This window comes from Bos javanicus, chromosome 15 (genome assembly GCF_032452875.1).
Source record: "Bos javanicus breed banteng chromosome 15, ARS-OSU_banteng_1.0, whole genome shotgun sequence".
Taxonomy (NCBI): domain Eukaryota; kingdom Metazoa; phylum Chordata; class Mammalia; order Artiodactyla; family Bovidae; genus Bos; species Bos javanicus.
This window is the reverse complement of record NC_083882.1, coordinates 56138711-56158924: the sequence shown is the minus strand read 5'-3', so window position 1 is coordinate 56158924 and position 20214 is coordinate 56138711. Positions and strand designations below refer to the sequence as shown.

Below are 20214 nucleotides of genomic sequence, written 5' to 3'. Positions count from 1 at the left end.
TGAATATTTAAAAGATATTTTATTTTATAAAAACTTACATCTGTAAGTAATGGACTGACCGTTAACAGAGGGCTTAACCTGGAACACATAGATAGGCTTAGAGGCCCATGAACCCCTAAAAATTGCAAAACCTAACATGTATATTGGCATGTGAGAGTTTTCACTTTTTGGTGAGAGTTCAAAGTGTCATCAGATTTTCAAAGTCTATGACCCAAAAGGTTAAAAAAATTACTTAACTAGAAACAGTCACAAAGTCTTTTAAACAGGAATTTGTACAATAAAATAATACCCAACAGCTCCATCTATGGGTATAAGTCATTATCATGTAGCAGAAATAATGACAACTACAAGAAATCAGTGCATCTGTGAATGCCTGTGTTTAAATCTTCAGTGTCACTCTAGTGGGAATTTATTAACTATAGGATCACAGTTTTTTTTTTTTTTCCAGATATAGATGTAAAAATTAGGAGACCATTGATGAATTCTACTTTACAGTACTTCAGCACCAAAAAATTGGGCAGTTATGCTGATATATGTATATACAGTTCAACATTTGTCAGTCTTAAAATGCTTATTTATAGTGAAATCTATATAAAACCGTTAAAAACTTTTCTATTTACATTTTTTAAAAAAATGAAAAGTATAGTTTCCTTTGCCACAACTTGTCAAAACTCTTACCCGTTCCCACCCTCTTACCCTTCACTCTACTTGTGACAGACAGTGATCACAAGACCCAAACATATTGCTTAAACAAATCATGTCCTAAAAAGGTAGAATGCTTAAAAACATTACATTTAGAACTGTAAATGAACTTTTTATACATTTCAAAGGGAGTTAAACAAAGGTATGTAAAAGTTATTTTCAAAGTCTCAGTCCAACATGAATGTGCAATTTCAGTGTTAAGATAGCATCATATGAATAATTTGTTTTCCTGAACATAACTGAACATTTCCTTTGGACTAGAAAATATTTCTATTCCTCTGTTTCACAATGAAACATTTTCTCATAAGTTTTCTTAAAGGAGAAAGGGGGAGGGGGTGGGAGGTGGAAAGGGTAGACAATCCTGGCTTACAGGAAATTTGTCAGAAGGAATACGGCCTGCTTTGAAATGTTTACATTTAAATAAATAGAAAGCAAGTGTGCTGCCCAGAGCACAAAGGAACAACAACACAATAAATTAGCATACAACTGGTGAGAATGTACAAATCACCCAAAAAAGCACTTCCCACTGGTTAGGGACCTGATTTCCACCATCTAACAAGGATTCTTTAATGCCAGTATCAAATAACTAGTCATTTTATAAAATACGAACTGCGGAGATGTAAAATGTTAACCAATTCAGCACTTGCAGGGACTTGCAAAAACATACAAGATTTAAAAAAAAAGAAAAAAAAACTGTTCCTGACACACTGTTTCAAAATACAAACTATTCACATTCTCCTTTTTTGATGGTGTTTGCTCAGTAGAAACCAGTTGAAGAACATTCACAGGAAAAGTCTCTTTCCACCGCAAGACAAACTTTTCCATTAGCCGTGGTCCAACAGAGAAAGAATATCAGGTCTTATGTCACTGTAGATGTGCATCTTTTTTCTTTTTCTAAAAAAAAAGTACATTCCCCTGTGAGTTTTATCTTGTTTTAAAATGCTACTCCTGCAGCAATTCTTGTTGAAACACTGCTGTTTCAGGGTCCACAGTCTAAGCATGGGCAAAGTGCTCTCTTTAGACATCAAAATACAAGGGCTTCCCTGGACACTTGGTAACCAAGTAGGTTTTAAAGTGCACTCCTGTGTCCAAAACACTAGGATCGCTCAGCAGAACTCTGAGAGGGGCTGGGTTCAGTTCCATCCTCTGTGCTACTGTCTATGTCCTGCTCCATGGCCGTCTCATCATCATCCAACTGCTGACTGGTGAAATTGTTCAGTTCAAGGAGCCCGCTTGGCTCTACGACCACGTTGGAGCTGGAGTGGCAAGGAATAGCATACTGGGGAATGGCCTGGAAGAGAAGACAGAGGAGAGAAGCTTCATGGTTAAAAAAAAAAAAAAAAAGGTAACAGAAGGATGTCCTCAACAATAACAAGGAAGGAAATAAGGACACTGACATTAACTGGACAACTACTAGATGCCAGGCACTATGCTAGATGCTTAATATTATTCCCATTTTACAAATGAGGAAACTAAGATAGTAAGTGACTTAATCAAGGTCACACAGTTGGTCAGGGTTAATGCTAGGATGCCAGGATTCAAATCCAAGCCCTCCACAACGCAAAGTGATCTCTCCACTCCTTGATGGTGCCTCTTCTAACAAAGGAGGCTGAAGTCCATGCCTAATTCAAGAGACAGACTCAGGATATTTTTATTTGGTCATTAAGCAAATTTTAAATGTAAATGCATCAGATTTTGCTTCTGCAAGATGAATGATTAATCCACTGATACCACAATATTTTTAAGCCCTTTGGTAATTCAAAGGTGAACTTATTTGTTTGGGTCACATAGTAACAATCTTTACTGAAAATGAGGCTAGAGAAGACAGTCTTTTAAACAATGAAAGTACCAAAAGATAACCACATATTCCCTTGCCAGATTCTTTTTTTTCTCAACTTTATTATATACCTTCTTAAAAGGTATATCAGTTCATATCATACCCCTACTTAAAATTCTACAATTGTTTCCTATTGTTCTTATCTCCAGCCTTATTCCAAATTCACTTGTACCATAGGGTGTGCGCACTAGTTCTTCCCCTCTTCCTGGAATATCCTTCCTCTAAATCTTTACATGGCTGGTTCCATTCTTATCATCTGCATCTTAGCTCAAATGCTTCAAGTAAAAGGCTTTGAGAAGCCTTCCTTCTATGAAAGGAAACCAGAGTACTGGGTCGATTCCACCCCTAACCCCTATTATGTTCTGTACATTTTCTTTATTGATTTATCCTCTCTTTGTTTTCTTCTCATCCTTAGAATGTAAGACCCAAGACAGTATGAACCAGAGCACAGATCCTGACTATCTTTTTCATTGCCAGATACCCAGAACTTTTGAACAGGGTCTGGCACACACTGAAACTGAAAGTCACTCAGTCGTGTCTGACTCTGCGACCCCAGAGACTATACAGTCCATGGAATTCTCTGTGCCAGAATACTGGAGTGGGTAGCCTTTCCCTTCTCAAGAGGATCTTCCCAACCCAGGGACTGAACTCAGGTCTCCTGCATTGCCAACAGATTCTTAACTTTCCCAACGAATAATGTATCTTTGACATAAAGAACCCAGAATATCAGCATTTTGAAAATATACCTAACCAAAACAACCTTCTACTGAGGAGAGATGCAAATTGAGTTTTAATACTATCAAGAAAATAGTGTAAGATGCCCAGGCATTGATTCTAAAGTGGTAAAGTTTTTTGTCTTCCCTCACCCTCCTACCCTTGTTCCATACAGCTGATCGCTATGAAAAAGTCTCTGGTGGGGTCAGAATTTTAGTTCAGCTCTAGCTGTGACTTGCTGTGGACCTCTGAATAAGTCACTTCCCTTCTTAAGCTTTAGTTTAATTTTGTGTAAAATAAGATCATTAGAAAAGATATGCTTTAAATATCCCTACAGATCTAAATTCTATGAATTCCATATACATATAGACCCCTTCAAAATAGAAGATACATTCATCTTGTGTACTCCTCTATCCTTACACCTAGCACAGTGCCTGGAACACAGAGGTCAAATAATCCATGTGGAATGAATGAATGAATAAAAGAAATATGGATTATCTGTCTACAAGGTACTTAACATTAAACATGCTGAATTTTTACAGAACATTTTTCAAGGAACTTCTGCAGACTTCCTTCACTCAAGTCAGTGGTATTTTACTGAATGAGTAAAAATCAATACTTTGGGTCAAAGCTAAGCATAACTACTGAGACCTGAAAATAAATGTTCTAACAATCTGTTAGTGATGATTATAACAACAGGAGCTATCCTTATTGAGTATTACTCTATATAGGACACTTAACCAGATATTTACTCAATCCTCAAAACAACTCTTTGAGCTGTTATTGTTTCCCCTTCATCACAGGAACAGAGGTTAACTGTTGCCCAAAGCCACAAAGTAGGTAAGGATTATGGGATTCAAATCTAGATATTTCTGACTCCAAAAGCTTGGTCCTTAATGCTGCTCTTCCCTCTGACACAGTGACACATCAACCTAGCATATAGTAAATGCTAAAAATTAGCTCAGTATTCTTGCAGAGAACCTACTCATTAGCTATCATCTTTGATACATGAAGCAAATTACATTTTCACCCCTGTTCATGAAGTAGAGAAAATAATTTCCACATAAGCTATTCAAAATAATTTTCAATTTAGCAAGTATATGAACTTAAAGAACTTAAACTCCCAGGGGCCACAGTAAATTTTAGTAAAAATAGGAATAGCTATCATATATTGGGCAATCACGACAAGCCAGGTACTGTGCTAAGTGCTTCATCTCAACTTTATATACTCCTTATGCCAATCACGTAAAGTAGGCATTCCTTATTCCCATTTTACTGATGAGGAAACTAAGGCACAGGGAGGTTAAGTAGTCTTGCCCAAAGTCACACAGTGAATAGCAAAGCCACGAAACCTCCTTTTCCACCAAACCCTACCTCTTCAGTGGAGAAGGGCATGGCAACCCACTCCAGTATTCTTGCCTGGAGAATCCCATGGACAGAGGAGACTGGTGCAGTCCAGTCTCTTTGCAGGGTTGCAAAGAGTCAGACACGACTGAAGCGACTTAGCATGCAATGCTACCTCTTCAGGGGGAAAAAACATGTAACAAATCCATCTGGTCAACGATTATTTAGTTCACTGTTTTGACAGGAACAAAATGTTTGAATAATTCAATGGCCAGATCTATTTGCACTTAAGCATTTCCCCTATACTAAAATAAATCCCATCTGGGTTAATATCGGTCAATTTGCATTCTTTCATGGCTTGGGATCACAGGAAAGGCAAAATTTACTACAGAATAGTCTAAGTCACACAATATAGTACAATAAATACTACCATCCATAGTAAATACTAGATTATCCACATTTCAATAAATCCAAATTCTCAATTAACTAAAATGTGCTGCTCTGATACCTTCCAAGCAAAAAATAACAAATGTCAAGAAAAAAACCTGGAACCTTGCAAGGAGAGAGGGAAATAAAACACAACTTCTAAAAGCTAGTCTGGACCCAGTAATTCTTCAGTCTGGATTATATATGATAACAGATGAGTTTTAGAATGAAGGGAATGTGAGGCATAGGAAAATCTACTGTCAATGAATAATCCATCATGTTCACTAGCCTGTACTTACCAAGACAGGAGAGTAACCATAATAAGATTTTTCAATAATATAATGATTGAAATAAAAAGCAAAGCTTTACGGTTAATCCCAAGTTAGTTATAAAATTAAATTACTAAGAAACATTCTCTTACAACATGGTTCTCTAGACATTTCAGTTAATTAAGGTTTTATAGTGCTGAAAACCATAAATTTGGATCAAGATCAAGAACTGTGTTTCTACAGGGGTCTCTAAAATTAACTTGAAATAGGAGTACAATCCAGTTATATCCCAAGAGTACAAACTACTTCTACTCTGGGCAAAGACTGAGAAGCCCAAAATTTGACCTGGAAAGTTGCTGATCTTGTAGGTTGACTGCTGAGTCAACACTGGCAAGTGTGGCTTGCATCTATGAATCAAGTGGACACTGGGGCTCAGGGCCCTTGACTGTCTCTAAGGTGTACTGTTGTGATAATATCTATCAATTTTCTAGGACTCTGTTTCAGAAAATAATTATAAATTTGTATATTTGTAATAGGTAATAAACCAAATTTGATAATCTCTCTGCTATTTTGGCTTGACTCTTCCTGTGACATCCCAAAACACACCAAACCCACAACCCTCAAGACACCCAAGATTTCTTGTGTTCCTTCTGATTCTTACCTGGATGATAATTTCTGCTGGGCTCTCTTCAGCTTTCTTTTGGCCTACATTCTGAATACGCATGAACTGGCCTGTCGCAGGCACTCCTGGTGCATCGATTTTCCTTGTCGTTAGGGGAGGGCCAACAGCAGATGGACTTGAACAGGACTCTCTACATTTCTGTTGCTGGGGAGTGGAATTCGCCATCCCTGCCACCACCACATGGGTGGAGGGTAATGATCCTGCTTCACCAGTGAGCACACCAGTGGCAAGAGCCTTCTTTGGGGGATCCACTACCAAATGCTCTACATTTGTATCAATCTGAGCTTCCATCAAAGACATTTTCAAAATGTCTGACACTGCTGTCTTCTCAGAGGCCTGAATGGGAGATATGCTTGTAACTGGTGATGTCAACTTAGGCACAGAACTGCCACCAGTTATCTTTGTAACTGTGGGAGGCTGGCGCCCCTCAAAAGTTATCTTTGTAACAGAGGATCCTTGGGTTATAATTGGCTGCTCCACCTGAAAACAAATTGGGGTTGTGTGTGTTACAGCTACATATCTTTGAGAAAACCTATCAAACACCCCAGATAATAATGGCAAAAGAAACATTTGTGCTGTATACTAGGAAGATATTTTGAAGCTTGGTGTTTCAATAAGAGGGCTGATGGGAAAGTATCTGGTTACCTTTAAGAAAACTAGTGAAAGAGGAGGGGTCAAAAGAACCTTTGTTCAGCCAGCCAAGGTTCATAGCAGTAAAGGAAAAAAAGTCACAGCAGCCTTGTTTTCCTTGGGATTTACATCCCCACACAGTATACCTTAAACCCATCTCAAATCATTTCATATAATCTTCAGTTTTTTAAAATAAAAGTAGGGTTTTTTCAATCTTTTGCTTCAAAATACGTTTATACAAACATATTCTATATATATATATATATATATATATGTATTTATAACACACACATATACACATACATCACTCCAAAGCCACTAATTTTCCCTAATATAATTTTTCTTTTCAATATTCACAGATAATTCCTCTGAAATCTCGAAGATAAATTTATTAACCAAATGGTGGTGGTGTAAACTACAAAGGAAGACGGTCAATGAAGCTCCTTAAAAGACTGTAGTTTACTTATTAGCATTATTGCCACAGAAATAAGAGCTTACAAGCATGGAGATAAATACTTTATGCCTAAAAAATAAAATAATTTAGGTATATCTATGCATTATTGATCAATGCTGAAGTTATTTCATTAAAAACTGCCTGGAAATTCAAGTTCTGAGTGCTATGCTTTTTTTCTTCCTATATTAATGCGTACATTTCTTCCCTAATGTCAACCTTCTGATGGAGTAAAGTAATACCAGCGTAATGAGGCTTTTGAGTTTCCTCTTGCCAGGAGAATGCACCGCTAATCACGATAGGGTCGTGATGTTTTCATTTTTTTCCGTGAACAGAGAAGTTTAACTTTGCATGCTATCAATATTCCGTTACCTGGCTTGCCGGCTGTTTCTCTGAAGAGGCTGGGAGCGGCATTTGGCTCTGGGGGGTTTGGGGTTGCACGTAGATTTTTGGTTGGTTCGGAGCCTGCTGCAGTTTAGGGAGCTGCTGCGTGGTTTTCACTGCAAGCACCTGTACTACAGTCTGTGGGGGCTGTGCCATTAAGGTAGGAAGCTGCCTGTCTTTGGCCACCATGGGATGCTGTGTGTGCTGCACATCTGGCTTGGGCTGTGCTTGTTCTTGCTGGAGAGGGGTGAGTTTTTGATGCCTGATGGAAAGCTGGGGCATTTGCGGGAGTTTGTGCTGGAGCTGGTCTGCCTGCAGGTGGATGGTCTGCTTCTGTTTAGTCTGGAAGCACTGCAGAGTTTTCACTTGCAGCTGAGTCTGTTCCAGCTGTGGCTGGCTAAGTTTCTGCGGCTTAGCTGACTGTGACTGAGTCAGGGCAGATCGATAAAACAGACCTGTCTGAGGGTCTAAAGTGTCCATCTCTTCAACCTCGCCCTCCTCAGTTCCAAGTTCCTCGCTGTGTTTGGTAAAAGCAGTGTGACTGCTTAATGCCTAAGTAAAAAAGGCACAAAGTAAGAATGAAATAAGAAAAACACCTATATTGCTACATTTTCCTCAAATTGGAAAAGACTTGATTATGAGAATCATTCAAAATTTTCAGAAGGGAGAACCTAAGAAGACCAAAAAACTCTCAAGGTCTCTAAATCTAAAGGCAGCCTTAGATTGAGACTCTTAAAATTTCAACTCTTAGACATTAAGTACGGCAAAAACTGGCAAATGCACTGCAGTAAGAAAACTCTCAGAGGGCCCAGAACTTAAAAGGTAAGAAAAATAAGGATGCTCTGTAAGCACAGCACAAGATGGGAAAAGAAAAGGGTCCCTGGCTCAGGACACAGCTCCAGAGCTGTTCATCTGTCCAAAGGAAGAACGCAGCAACCCAGAAGTGAGGTATCTAGAGAAAATCCAAGGTTCAGAGATGCCCACTTGTGCTGTGCACCCATTCAGCACAGTCCAGGAGGCAGGCATTGTCTGAGGGCCATGCCCATCCCAGTCTCCACAGAGGGCCTCTTTGCTAAGGGTGGAGACGGGTGGCCAGGCCTACCAAGGTCTGAGTGATCTGCCCTCTGCCCCAGCCCTCCTCGCCCAGGTTCCACGCCCACCAGGCAATGGCTTTCACACACCCGGCTCCCTCCCAGGAGGGAAGGAAACTGTGGCAGCAATAAGAGCACTCCTGTCAGGAGAAACAGAGATGGCCTGATGTCAGTTCTAACAGCGATGGGAGGCAGCAGCAATCTTGAGTGACATGGTTAGAGCCAGCTGTCCGACCTCCCCGGGTGTCTTGAGAAAAGTCAATGTCAGGACAGCCAGATGAGGGCCAGACTCCAGGCTGAGAGCTGACACCCAGCAAAATCTCTGGCCATCTGGTTTCCCTCAGTGACAGAAGATCCACCCCAATCCCATCCTTCCCACTGCTTTGTCAAATGCTACACATCTACTTAAACTTTAAAACTTTGAGATTCAATCGAAACTCTCCCCTATCTCATAATGACCTTACATATACAGGTTTTTAATTCAACAATTTCTTCATGCCTTTTGAGTAGTTTGCCTGTAATTACGGTCAACTGCTACCAGTTGAGTAATGGTAATTTATGTGGCTGCTAATGATAAGTCATGCTTAAATCTGATATTTATGATATCACTTTATAATAGAGGCAGGATTCTTTAGATTTAAATCCTGGTTCTGCCATCCAGAATAGGTTATTTAATTTCTATGGGCATGAGTTTCCTCATTTGTAAGAGGGATGATACAATCACCTTGCAGGCTCATAGCAAGAATTAAATAAGTTAAAGCATTTAAAGCTCAAAGCACAGTATCTGGCACAAAATCAATATATCGATGTATTTTTTACCTTTTCCCCATTACCCTTGGTACCACATTTTCTGTTTTATATTAATTCATTTTCCTTCCTGTTGAGTCTCTCTTCCTCAATTGGTCACATTCAATAAAAGAAGTCAAATAATATTTACCTAGTTATTTTTAATGTTCCCATAAGGATTCATTATGAAAGCAAAAAGTAAAACAAATGAAAAACTCAGCATCAAACAGCTTAAGGAAGCCAACTTCTATTTCATTTGAAAATCTTGCCTCAGTGATAAACCCTTCCATAACAAGAAAATTCATAGAAACAGTGAGCAATTCTGATATCATAGATTCATCTAGATAGCTTTACCCTTTTGAAATGTTAAGAGTTCACAGAAGATCCAAGAATACTATTTCTTAATTACTTTCTGGTGTTAAGACTCTCAGTTAATTTCCTTTACTCACCCCTCACAGATGAAAAGAACTACACTAACACTCTTTAACTCAGTTATTTCCCCTCTTATAATAGGAGATGAAACTGAATCTTATTTCAGGAAGGAAGTGGCTACAGAAGGTAGAAGGAAAAAGCAGAGATACAACCTGCTGCATTATGTGGGTGATTGCTCCAGGGGAAGAAGCTGGGATGGACTTCACCACCACGGATGTCTGTGTTGCAGTCTGTGACTGAGCCACATGCTGGAGGAGGGTCCGCTGAGGCTGGGAGGGCTGTTGGGGCTGGGAGCGGTGGCTGACTGAAAATAGAGGAGGTGATGATATTTCTCCAGAAATCACCACAGCATCTGTAACCAGTAGTCATTTTAAATAACTGTCTGTGAGATTGCATCACAGAGAGAAAGTGTGGTACTAGGAGGCAGAAGACCAGAGTCTGCCCATTTATGAGCTGTGTAACTCTGAGAAAGTCACTTATCTTCTCTGAGACTCTGTGTCCTCATCTGTAAAATGGGAATAACAGAGCTATTATAAGGATGAGATGAGAAATGTATGTGGAAGCACTGTGAAAACTATTACCACAAAGGAGGAACAAATCCCTTAAAGCTATATCCTCCTGTGAGTTGTACTCTTTCTCCAGTGACCTCTACCCCATTAAGGTAACAAAACAACAATCAATTTCTGCAATCAAATCCTAGACTAATATTTTTAAGGATAATGAGACAGTACAAGTTTTTAACCTCTTGATCCCAGTTCTAATGGTAATACATAAACCAGAAGCATTCACTCCTTTATATACAAAAGACACTCTCTCATATCCTAAAGGTGATATGATAGGTCAAGGTGATACTACAGAAAGAGAACTGGATCAACAGTCACAACTGGATTCTGTCCCACTCTGCCACCAATCAGCTATGTGAATTTGAAGAGGTCACTTAAACTCTATGTTATTAATCTCTAAAGTTCAGAGGTTTTATTTTGTTTATTTTTGTTTTTTATTTTATAAATAAAATAAAATTTTATTTCTTAGAAGAGGACCAAATGAAGTAATGAATTGAAAATGGTCCTTAGATTGTTAAGTACCAAAATATAAAGTTAACAAAATAACAGAAAAGTTAGTGTTCTTTCATCTTCTCAAATTCAGCTCATCCAAAACAAATGAGTAAGAGTACAGTTCAGGAAATAATTCCACCTCTTAGTCTCTTGCTGGAAGGTCCCATGGAGTAAACTATACATTTAAACTACACATCTATGTTGATGCCAAACTATCACTTTTAATCAGCCTCAATTTCAACTTTTTAAACAGTATAAATACTCAACACTTCTTATTCTACAGAGCTTTAAAAATGTCTATAGTTACTGGAAACCAACTTTTTGAATCAGAAACAGATAAAAATAAATCTGTAAAATTAGCTAAGGATTTTGAGAATATCAAAACCTCTCAGTAATCCATGGTTCTAATTCTCATATACCTTGATCTACAATTTCAAGTAGTAGTGGTTCCATACCTAGAAAAGTCATAGTCAAATGCCCAAGGAAAAGATGATCACTACAAAATCAATGTAAAAGTGCCACTGTCAGTATAGAACTTTAAAACTATCTAGTGAAATACAAATAAGCTTCATTTTTATAACACATTTTATCTATATTCAAAAATGCCATTTTTCTTTTTTTTTTTTTGAACATTTTTCTAATATTTATTTATTTGGCTGCACTGGGTCCCAATACTGCATGCAGGATCCTTGATCCTCGTTGCAGCATGCAGGACCTTTTTAGTTGCAGCCTGTGGGATCTAGTTCCCTGACTAGGAATTAAACTCAGGCCTCCTACACTGGAAGCTCAGGGTGTCTGCCACTGGACCACCAAGGAAGTCCCACCATGCAGTTCTTCTATTGTTGCTATATATACGCCTACATGTGATATGAGGTTACAGGCAGCACCACTAGTACTCTTTTATAAATGCACTATAGTATCTTATTGCATTTCACAAGAAGCTTTATATATACATTTTAAATTATATGAGTTAATACAATCTTTCATATGTGCTCAACGAAACTGGAAAAAAGGGAGTCATAGTTTGTATTAAAATAACAAATACTGAAATCATTTATAGTACAACTAAGAGAAAAAAATCATATTAATAATATTAAAACTAAGCAAGCAAATCAATGAAGCTTTTTACTGATAGAAGCATCATCAGAAATGAATGACATTTGAAAAATAATATATACAATTTCTGATGAAATTATTAGATTATATGGAACATTTTTACTGCCCACACTAATATTCATAATTATTACATTTATTAAGAAATGAAGTGGATTTCATAGATGATCAACTGAAACCATTTAAGAATAATCCTCAAGATACTATAAATTCAAAATACTAAAATCTCTTCATAGTAATTCTCCAGAGTGTAGGTAAGTTAAAGAAAAATAACATCCACTGCAGAATAATACAAGAGGGTCAGGAAGTTGGCTTTGAAGTAAAAAAAAAAAAAAAAACCACTCAGTGAGGCTGAAGATATGATGGGAGAAGATTATAGAAGGGAGGTCACAGAGTAGATATTTGGAAAACAGCTGAAGTGACCTTTAACTGGGCCATGTAAACACCATAAAACAGTCACTTATTTCTTTAAACAACTCTTATTTTTCCAATGTCAGACTGCTCATTTCTGAGAAAGAATCCCACTACTCTGCAAAAGGAAAGTCTCTCTCCCTTTTACTGAGTAGAGCTTACCTTTCCTCTACCAGATCAGAGTAGAGCGCATCCATTAAGTGGTTTGCCCCCCAAACAATCATCTTTTATCTTCAGTTACTTTTGCTACAAATGGATGCACACCACTTACCTAGAAGGGGAAAAGCAACCTCTGTCCCCTCATCAGTGCGTTCTGAAAAGGATAAGTAAGGGAAGATATCATAGGTCTTTTTATCTATTTACCGTTTGATAATCTAGTCTATCCCCAGAGGTTATTATTGATTTTCCCAACATACTGCCCTCTGCTTTTTGCTAAGTATCTCTAAAGAAAGATGCTAGATAGCTTTACATAATTTTTAATTGGATTTTCCCTTTTGGCAATTTTAATCCATTAGTCTTAACAATATCTCCCAAAATTATGCCAAAAAATTCCCTTTCCACTTTGGTATTTACATCCTTCAAATATTTGCAACTTTTTGTTCTCTTATGCTTAAGAAAACAGAAGACAGGTGTTCTTTATATACTGCCTCATAAGTCATCTCTCCTAAGCCCTAATTATTCATGTTACTACTCTCTGAATTCCTCCAAATCTCAAAGTAATAGAGGGCCCAAAACAGAAAGCAGTATTCCAGGTGTGGTCTCACCAGAATATGAACGAACCTATTATCCTTCCTGCTCCACTTCTCTACATATGCCATCCAAAAACATCATCAGTGTTTTTGCTGCCAGACCACATAAATACCTAATGTGTTTTCCATCACAACTCTTAACTATTTACAAGGATTTAAAATTTTCCACATTTTTTTCTTTACATTAAAAAGGGGGAGGAGGGTTGGATTTTATACTTTCTTTCACCCTTGACCCACCTCCCCTTCCCAAAACTAAAAAATTCAAATGTATATGAGTACTTATTCCCCCATAAAAGATATTCTATCCTCTCACTACTGGTGCTGCCTGATGTTCACAGATATTCTTTAAGGCCAACTACAGTTTTATATTACTTGCAAACTTTGTAAAATCTATCAATTTTCTCCCTCTAATCATTAAAGGCAGGGTAAATCCCAAAGACAATGTGAATCTGTTCTGAGAGAAAACTGGAAGAGATCGAGAAATATAAAAAATACATTTTCCCCCAATCATCACATGAAATCCAGAAAGGTAGCACTCCTACCTTAATACTACTTTTTAAAAGGACACCTACCAGTGGTGATGTATTCAGCAACTAGTTCTGACTCTACCACCGCAATTGATGGACTTTCAGGAGAATGTCTCTTTTCCTGGGTCATCTGAATAGGCACTGCCATTTGACTTAGGTCAATAGTGGGTTGTCTTGGTTTAGATTCCAATTTTTCCTTCACTGTATAAAAAAGTCAGGGGAAAAATTAACTTTATTATAAACAAGTACTAAAACCAGAGTTGTCCATGGAAAAATGAACAAGACCTCTGGGGTGCCACATGGGCAGTGACTAAGAAGATAGGAAGTTGAAAACAAAAGCACAGACTACTGGATGGCTATAGAGTGCACAACTTGTGCAAGCATACTCAGCAGCACAGCAAGAACGCAGAGGCGTTCAGACTAAAATCTGCCCCTATTATCACTAGGCCAAACAACTGGATCTGTTTCCCTTGTACATACATCCCTTTAGAACACTTCCTTTACCCTTAGTCAAGGCAGTACCTGGTATTCTTCAGTTCACCAACCTGAAAACAAAGGGTGAGTAAGCACTACTTAGCATTATTTGCTCCAGGACACAACTGCCCGGAAGAGCACAACACAGTGACCAGTTTAATTTGATCTATTAAAAATTCAAGATAATTCCCAAAGAATTGTTACATTTTTATGACTCTTGAAGGATAAAAATATTCACTGTTAGGAAAATATGTTCCTGCAAAAATGTCTATGGAATGGTCTGGAATCAAGAATGGTTTCCATGGATAGAATAACTTTCTAAATTATCACTTTTTCTACAAAATTATTTGGTTTCCACCCTCTATAAGGCATTAACGGAAATAGTTGAGTATGTTAAAGACAAGGAGCTAAGGAAATGCCTAAAGCCAAAAATAACACCAATAAAAAAATCAAAGACTTAAAATAAATGCTAGTATTCTTTGGGTAGTGTAGAGTGGATGTTACAACAAACAGTAAGTAATTAAGTCCAGTAAGCAATCATTCAGATTGTTCTCACCAAGCATAAAATGTGATAAAATCAAGATAATCATTTAAAGAAAGTAAAACAAAACCAAAGGAATACAAAAGTCACCCCACAAGTAGAGAGGACACTGAATTGGGAATCAAAAGACATGGAATCTCACTCTACCACTAGCCAACTGGATAACCTCTCTAGGTCTCAGTATGTTTATCCATAATGAAACGAATGGACGAGATCATCACTAAGGTCCCCTAAGAACTCTGACAATATCTGATCTATTATAATAGAAAAGTCAGTATAACTAACACAGTTTTGCCTAGAGTTTATAGAAGATATTTAGTAACTGGAAATACTGATTGGATCTTGCTAAATGAGAACAGCTTTGCATGGAAGCTCAGGTTGTTATATTATACAAAGAAGTATGAAGATAAAAAAACAAATTAGAATGTTGGCAAGGCCCTTAATGTTTTATGACCACAAAACTGCTCCACCAATATCAAGCAGGATGGCAGGGGCCCTCCAATTTGCCTTCTACTATTCTTGAATAGAATTGGCAAATGTACTGCATTTATCTTTGTGCTTAGAAATCGACAGACCTACTCCTTTCTGGTGACAAAAGGCAACAGGATTGTCCACTTTAAGCTGGAGAGAGAGAAGAAAAGAACTGTGCTGTTTTTTCTTCTTTCTTCTGATAGAAATGATAGACTACAGTCTGTCTATCCTTCAGTATTCCTGTGAACATCTTAATGAACTGACAAGTAAACAGACTGAACCAATGATTATAGACAAGTCCAGAGGGGGGAAATGTGCTCAAATAATAACAAAGAAAATATAACAGTAGTAGTACTTTAGCACAACCCATCTCTAGAGAAAACATGCTTCATTCAGCTGAGCATGTGAATTCATACCTGTTGTCTGTTGGAGTTCTAACAGAGCTTTGATTGTTGAAGTAGCTGATTGTGATTCACTGGATACATCCTGATAAATTATGGTGGGGCTAGTCTCCATTGCAATCTCATGTTCTGACCAATCCTGACGCCGGGAAGCAATTACATGAACTACAGGCTGGGAATCTGTTTTATATTAGTTAAAAAAAAAAAACCCTATAAACAAAGTTTCTCTTAAAAAAAAAAAAAAAACAATTTGTTCTTTTTAAAAAATCTTTGTTTTACTACAAACTTCATGCTTTATCTCCCCAAAAAGACTGTAAGCTCCCAGAGGGCATAATGTCTTTCATGTCTATATTCACTTATTCATTCATTCATTCATTCAACAGACTGGGCACCTATGTGCCAGTCTACATTTGGCACTGGATATAAAAGAGCTCACAGAATAATCAAAGGATGCTCAAGAAGCACACAATCTGGTTGGAGAGACAGACATGTAAAGAGACAAATTACAATTCAATGTTGCAACTGCTACGATGAAGAGGTGTGCATTTCTGTAGGTGGGTGCGCGTCCGCGCACCGTAAGAGCGACATGCAGTATGAGTCTTATTTTCCCCAATGCACCTAAAAATGTGTTCTGTATTACAGCCTGAGCATTCAGTCAGCACTTACTGGAATTACTGAAAGGAAATCCTGTCCACTGACAAGAAAAATGGATAAATGATCTAGAAGCAGCATGATATAATAGGACACATATAACATTCAGAATTCAAAGTCTTAGGTTACAGTCCCAGCTCTAGCAATTACCAGCAAGTTGATTCTTTGGGTCTTAGTATCATTATTTCTAAAATGGCAACACTAAAATTACCTCTCTACCTCACAGGATTTCTGAGGATATAATGAAATAATATATGTAAAAGAGCTTTATAAACTATGAAGGACAATAGAAATGTTTTATTTTTGTTGTTGTTGTTCTGGTTGTGGCCTGAAAATTTCTCAATTCTAAGCCTTTTTGTTAGTTTCAAAATAAATTATAGCCCTAACTAACTCAAGGCTTATTATATTCATGCTATGTAAGTATGCATGTAAATATTAGACACATAAAATCAAACAACAAATTATTTGAGTTTTCCATCTACAGAATAAGTAGATGGAATAAGTAGTATAAGTGTAGTATACTACACTATTGTTAAGTTCTTAAACTCCTTGGTCCAAGATACCACAAAGAAATTACATAGGCTATAAAAGCATGACTCCTACTCCCAAGTTTAGATTCTAATGGAGGAGACATAAAACGTGTGTGTGTGTGTGTGTAGCTTTGTATCCTGAGATAAAGTCAAATGATTAGGGCAATCATATAATAGAAAGAAAAAGACTACTATGAGTTGGAATGGTCAGTGCAAGTATCACAGAAAGTAATTCATGCAGCCCCAAAACCAAGAATAAGTACAACTTAAGTTCACCCTTCTATGAATTTTATATTTTTGAAAACCACAAAGTTGTTCAAAAAGGTTGAAGCAGCAGGAATGACTCTTCAAAAACAAAACAAAACCAAAAAACCTATCTTCCCCCCAAAACAAAATCAATATACAAAATATCTGGAATTTTTATTTACCATAAAAACAAAACTGTATTTCTGCTCCCTACCTTATCCTCTAAACTCTAGGTAGACTATATGCCACACCAGGGATGTACAATTTCCATTAAACTTTCAAAAAAAATCTAGATGATTGAAGAACAATATCATGTAGTAATATCAAAAGCTATGTGAGGCCTACAGCAGTTTTTCTTTACTAATTCTAAGAGCATATATAAGAAATTAAACTTAAAGAAAACTGATTATATTAGGGAATCATTCATTTTATATAAACTTAGTTCTCAATTTTAAGAATCTCTCATGATGCTATACGTACCCCTTGGTTAGGTACAAGGACCTATAGGCAAAGAATGACTTTGCAACCCAATTCTGTAAAATACACATATTAACTACCCAGAAGAAAGCAAAAACTGCATTGGTAGAGAGATAAGGTAACACAAGACTGAAAAAGAAAACACATTTCTACAAGGAGCACCTAATCAGACACATCAGCCCACATAACATCATCCCATAGGGACTGGGGAGACTGGTTTTTCTCTTTTTGCCCATACACAAAAAGTGCAGCTGACCATACAAAGCGTCAATGCAGCAACCACAATGGCTGTGACACAGAATGGGTGTGAACCTAAACATCAAAAACATTCCTTGAGTGATTGTCCTCTAGCTTAGACTAGCTAAATCTACTGCCTACCAAATCTGACGCTGAGGTCAGAGTGTAATGACTGAGACAGCAGGAGCCTGATACAACAGTTCCATTTGATTATGCAGTGTGCATCCATCCAGACTTCCCTACCTCTCTTGGGGATGGTGGCCTACTGACCCTCAGATATCTTTCCCCATAGGTCATTTAACAAGTATTTATCGGGCATATACTGTATGTTATGTACTAGAGATACACACTATACCGTTATATCCAAAGGCAAATTCAGGCATCTCTATGAAGAAAGTCTCATATGTCTTTACTATAAAAAGCTTCTATCACATTTGCATAGAACTGTAAGACCTCTCTGGAGAAGGCAATGGCACCCCACTCCAGTATTCTTGCCTGGAAAATCCCATGGACGGAGGAGCCTGGTAGGCTGCAGTCTATGAGGTCGCTAGGAGTCGGACACGACTGAGTGACTTCACTTTCACTTTTCACTTTCATGCATTGGAGAAGGAAATGGCAACCCACTCCGGTGTTCTTGTCTGGAGAATCCCAGGGACGGGGGAGCCTGGTGGGCTGCTGTCTCTGGGGTCGCACAGAGTCAGACACAACTGAAGCGACTTAGCAGCAGCAGCAGCAGCAGCGGTAAGACCTCTCAGGCTTCCCTGGTAGCTTCCCTGCAGCTGAAAGAATCCACCTGCAATGTGGGTGACCTACGTTTGATCCCTGGGTTGGAAAGATCCCCTGGAGAAGGGAATGGCTACCCATTCCAGTATTCTGGCCTGGAGAATTCCACGGACTATGTATTAGTCCATGGGGTCGCAAAGAGTCAGACACGACTGAGCTACTTTCAACTTTCACATGGGACCTCTCAGCTAGAAAAAATAAAATCTAAAAGTATGTTTAATACTATCATCGATCTTATGTTAAAATCTTCAAAATATCACCACCAGTCCAGGAATCTAGCACTAAAGAACTCACTGTTTTCCAAGGTAATTTCCTTCCATCTTTGCAGTTATGACAATTAGAAATTTTTCTTGTATGGAGTGGAAACAGGTCTTCTGATTGCTTCTCAACAGTTCTAGTTCTGCCCATGTACCTATCAAAGACCAATTCTTTTCCCTCTTCTATGTCACATTCCTTAAGATAACTGACAACAGTTCCTATGTCCCCCACAACCCAACCCAATCTTCATCTTCTCTTTTCTATAAATGTCCTGTTTCCACCTACTGTTCTTCATAAAAATGACTCCCAGATGCTGCACGCACCTAATCCATCTATTCTATACTAAACCCAAGATGTCTGTATCTTTTCCATGATGTAATAGGTATCTTCCCTCTGAAATACTGTCATAAAAAACAAGGCCCTCACAGTATTTAACTGCTTACACAGCTTTCCCCCAAATGTTCCAATGAACATTTTGCAAAAGAAGGGTTCCATGCTCAAAAAAGTTGGGGGGCATTTTATATTATATACGCCATTCTTCATCTTTCACAATATATATCACCACATAATGACTCTGAAAAGTTCTGCAATAAGTATTGGTATGTTTTGCTTAACCTTCATTCATTCCTTACCCTCACCATAACCTGCTGAGATCATGAAGCTTCTGGAAAAATCATCCTAGAAAAAAAGTTACTTAAAACAATGTCTTTATAGGATGCATTTTCATATTTGCTTCATTCATGTTCCATCTTAAATCACTACCTTTGGTTTTGTCTCCTTTTTCTCTTCCATTTTACTTCACATAATCTTGTATTCTAGTCTACTTAAAACCTTTTTTGGAAACAAAGTTTTGCTTTTAACGTTTTTTTCTCTCTTTAAAAAAAATATGGAACCCAATAAGCCAAATAACCTTGTTCCCAAGTGAAAAAGAGAAAAAAAGAAGATCCAAATAGGAAGGAAAGCTGAAGAGCTGTGGAAGGTATGTGGCCCAATTTTCATTTAGCGACCTAGGTAAGTATGACCCTGAACTATTAGTTGGTCATCTAGCTGTCTATCAGTATGTAAAAATACTTCAGGTGTACAGCACTTAACCCACTAGGTTAGGAGAAACCCCAGAAAGGAAAAAATGTTTTGGACTCAGGAAACAAAAATGAATTTATAAGGCTGAAGCTTGACCCTGTGCCACAGTTGCTGTTACAGCTGCTGTTTTGTTTGTTCATTCAGAGAAACTTTTACTGAGTGTCTACTTAGAGCTAGTTAACCTCTTCACTAAATACTGAATATACAGAGATGAGTACGATGCTTGCCTCTAAGAAGTTAGTAGCCTAGTGGAAAAGAAAATAATTATATTAAACAAACAAAAAAAGTACAAAATAAAATGATCAATGATAAACTAGCTGGTAGTACAAAGCAATTTTGGAAGCCTAGTATAGAAGGAGTAATGAACCCTCCCAGGGTGATTAAGGAAAGTGCCATAACAAGGTGAAGATGAAGGTCGCTATTCTAGCCTGTGAGAAGACAGTTCAGAAATAATGTATAAGG

At 37.7% G+C, this 20214-nt stretch overlaps 1 protein-coding gene across 14 annotated transcripts in view; it reads right to left on the bottom strand.

The window, feature by feature from the left end:
* Nucleotides 1–20214, bottom strand: part of EMSY (EMSY transcriptional repressor, BRCA2 interacting) — an 80874-nt gene continuing 60660 nt past the window's right edge. For 8 of the 14 annotated variants that reach the window (XM_061380910.1, XM_061380919.1, XM_061380921.1 and 5 more), the window contains 7 exons: nucleotides 15506–15670; nucleotides 13649–13804; nucleotides 12599–12640; nucleotides 9901–10052; nucleotides 7428–7991; nucleotides 5954–6454; nucleotides 1–1993 (listed from right to left, as the gene is read on the bottom strand). In XM_061380910.1, coding sequence (XP_061236894.1) covers nucleotides 1799–1993; nucleotides 5954–6454; nucleotides 7428–7991; nucleotides 9901–10052; nucleotides 12599–12640; nucleotides 13649–13804; nucleotides 15506–15670 — 1775 coding nt within the window. In that variant the 3' untranslated portion in view covers nucleotides 1–1798. The remainder of the gene's footprint in view (nucleotides 1994–5953; nucleotides 6455–7427; nucleotides 7992–9900; nucleotides 10053–12598; nucleotides 12641–13648; nucleotides 13805–15505; nucleotides 15671–20214) is intronic. The other 6 variants (XM_061380913.1, XM_061380920.1, XM_061380916.1 and 3 more) reach the window with 4 other exon arrangements.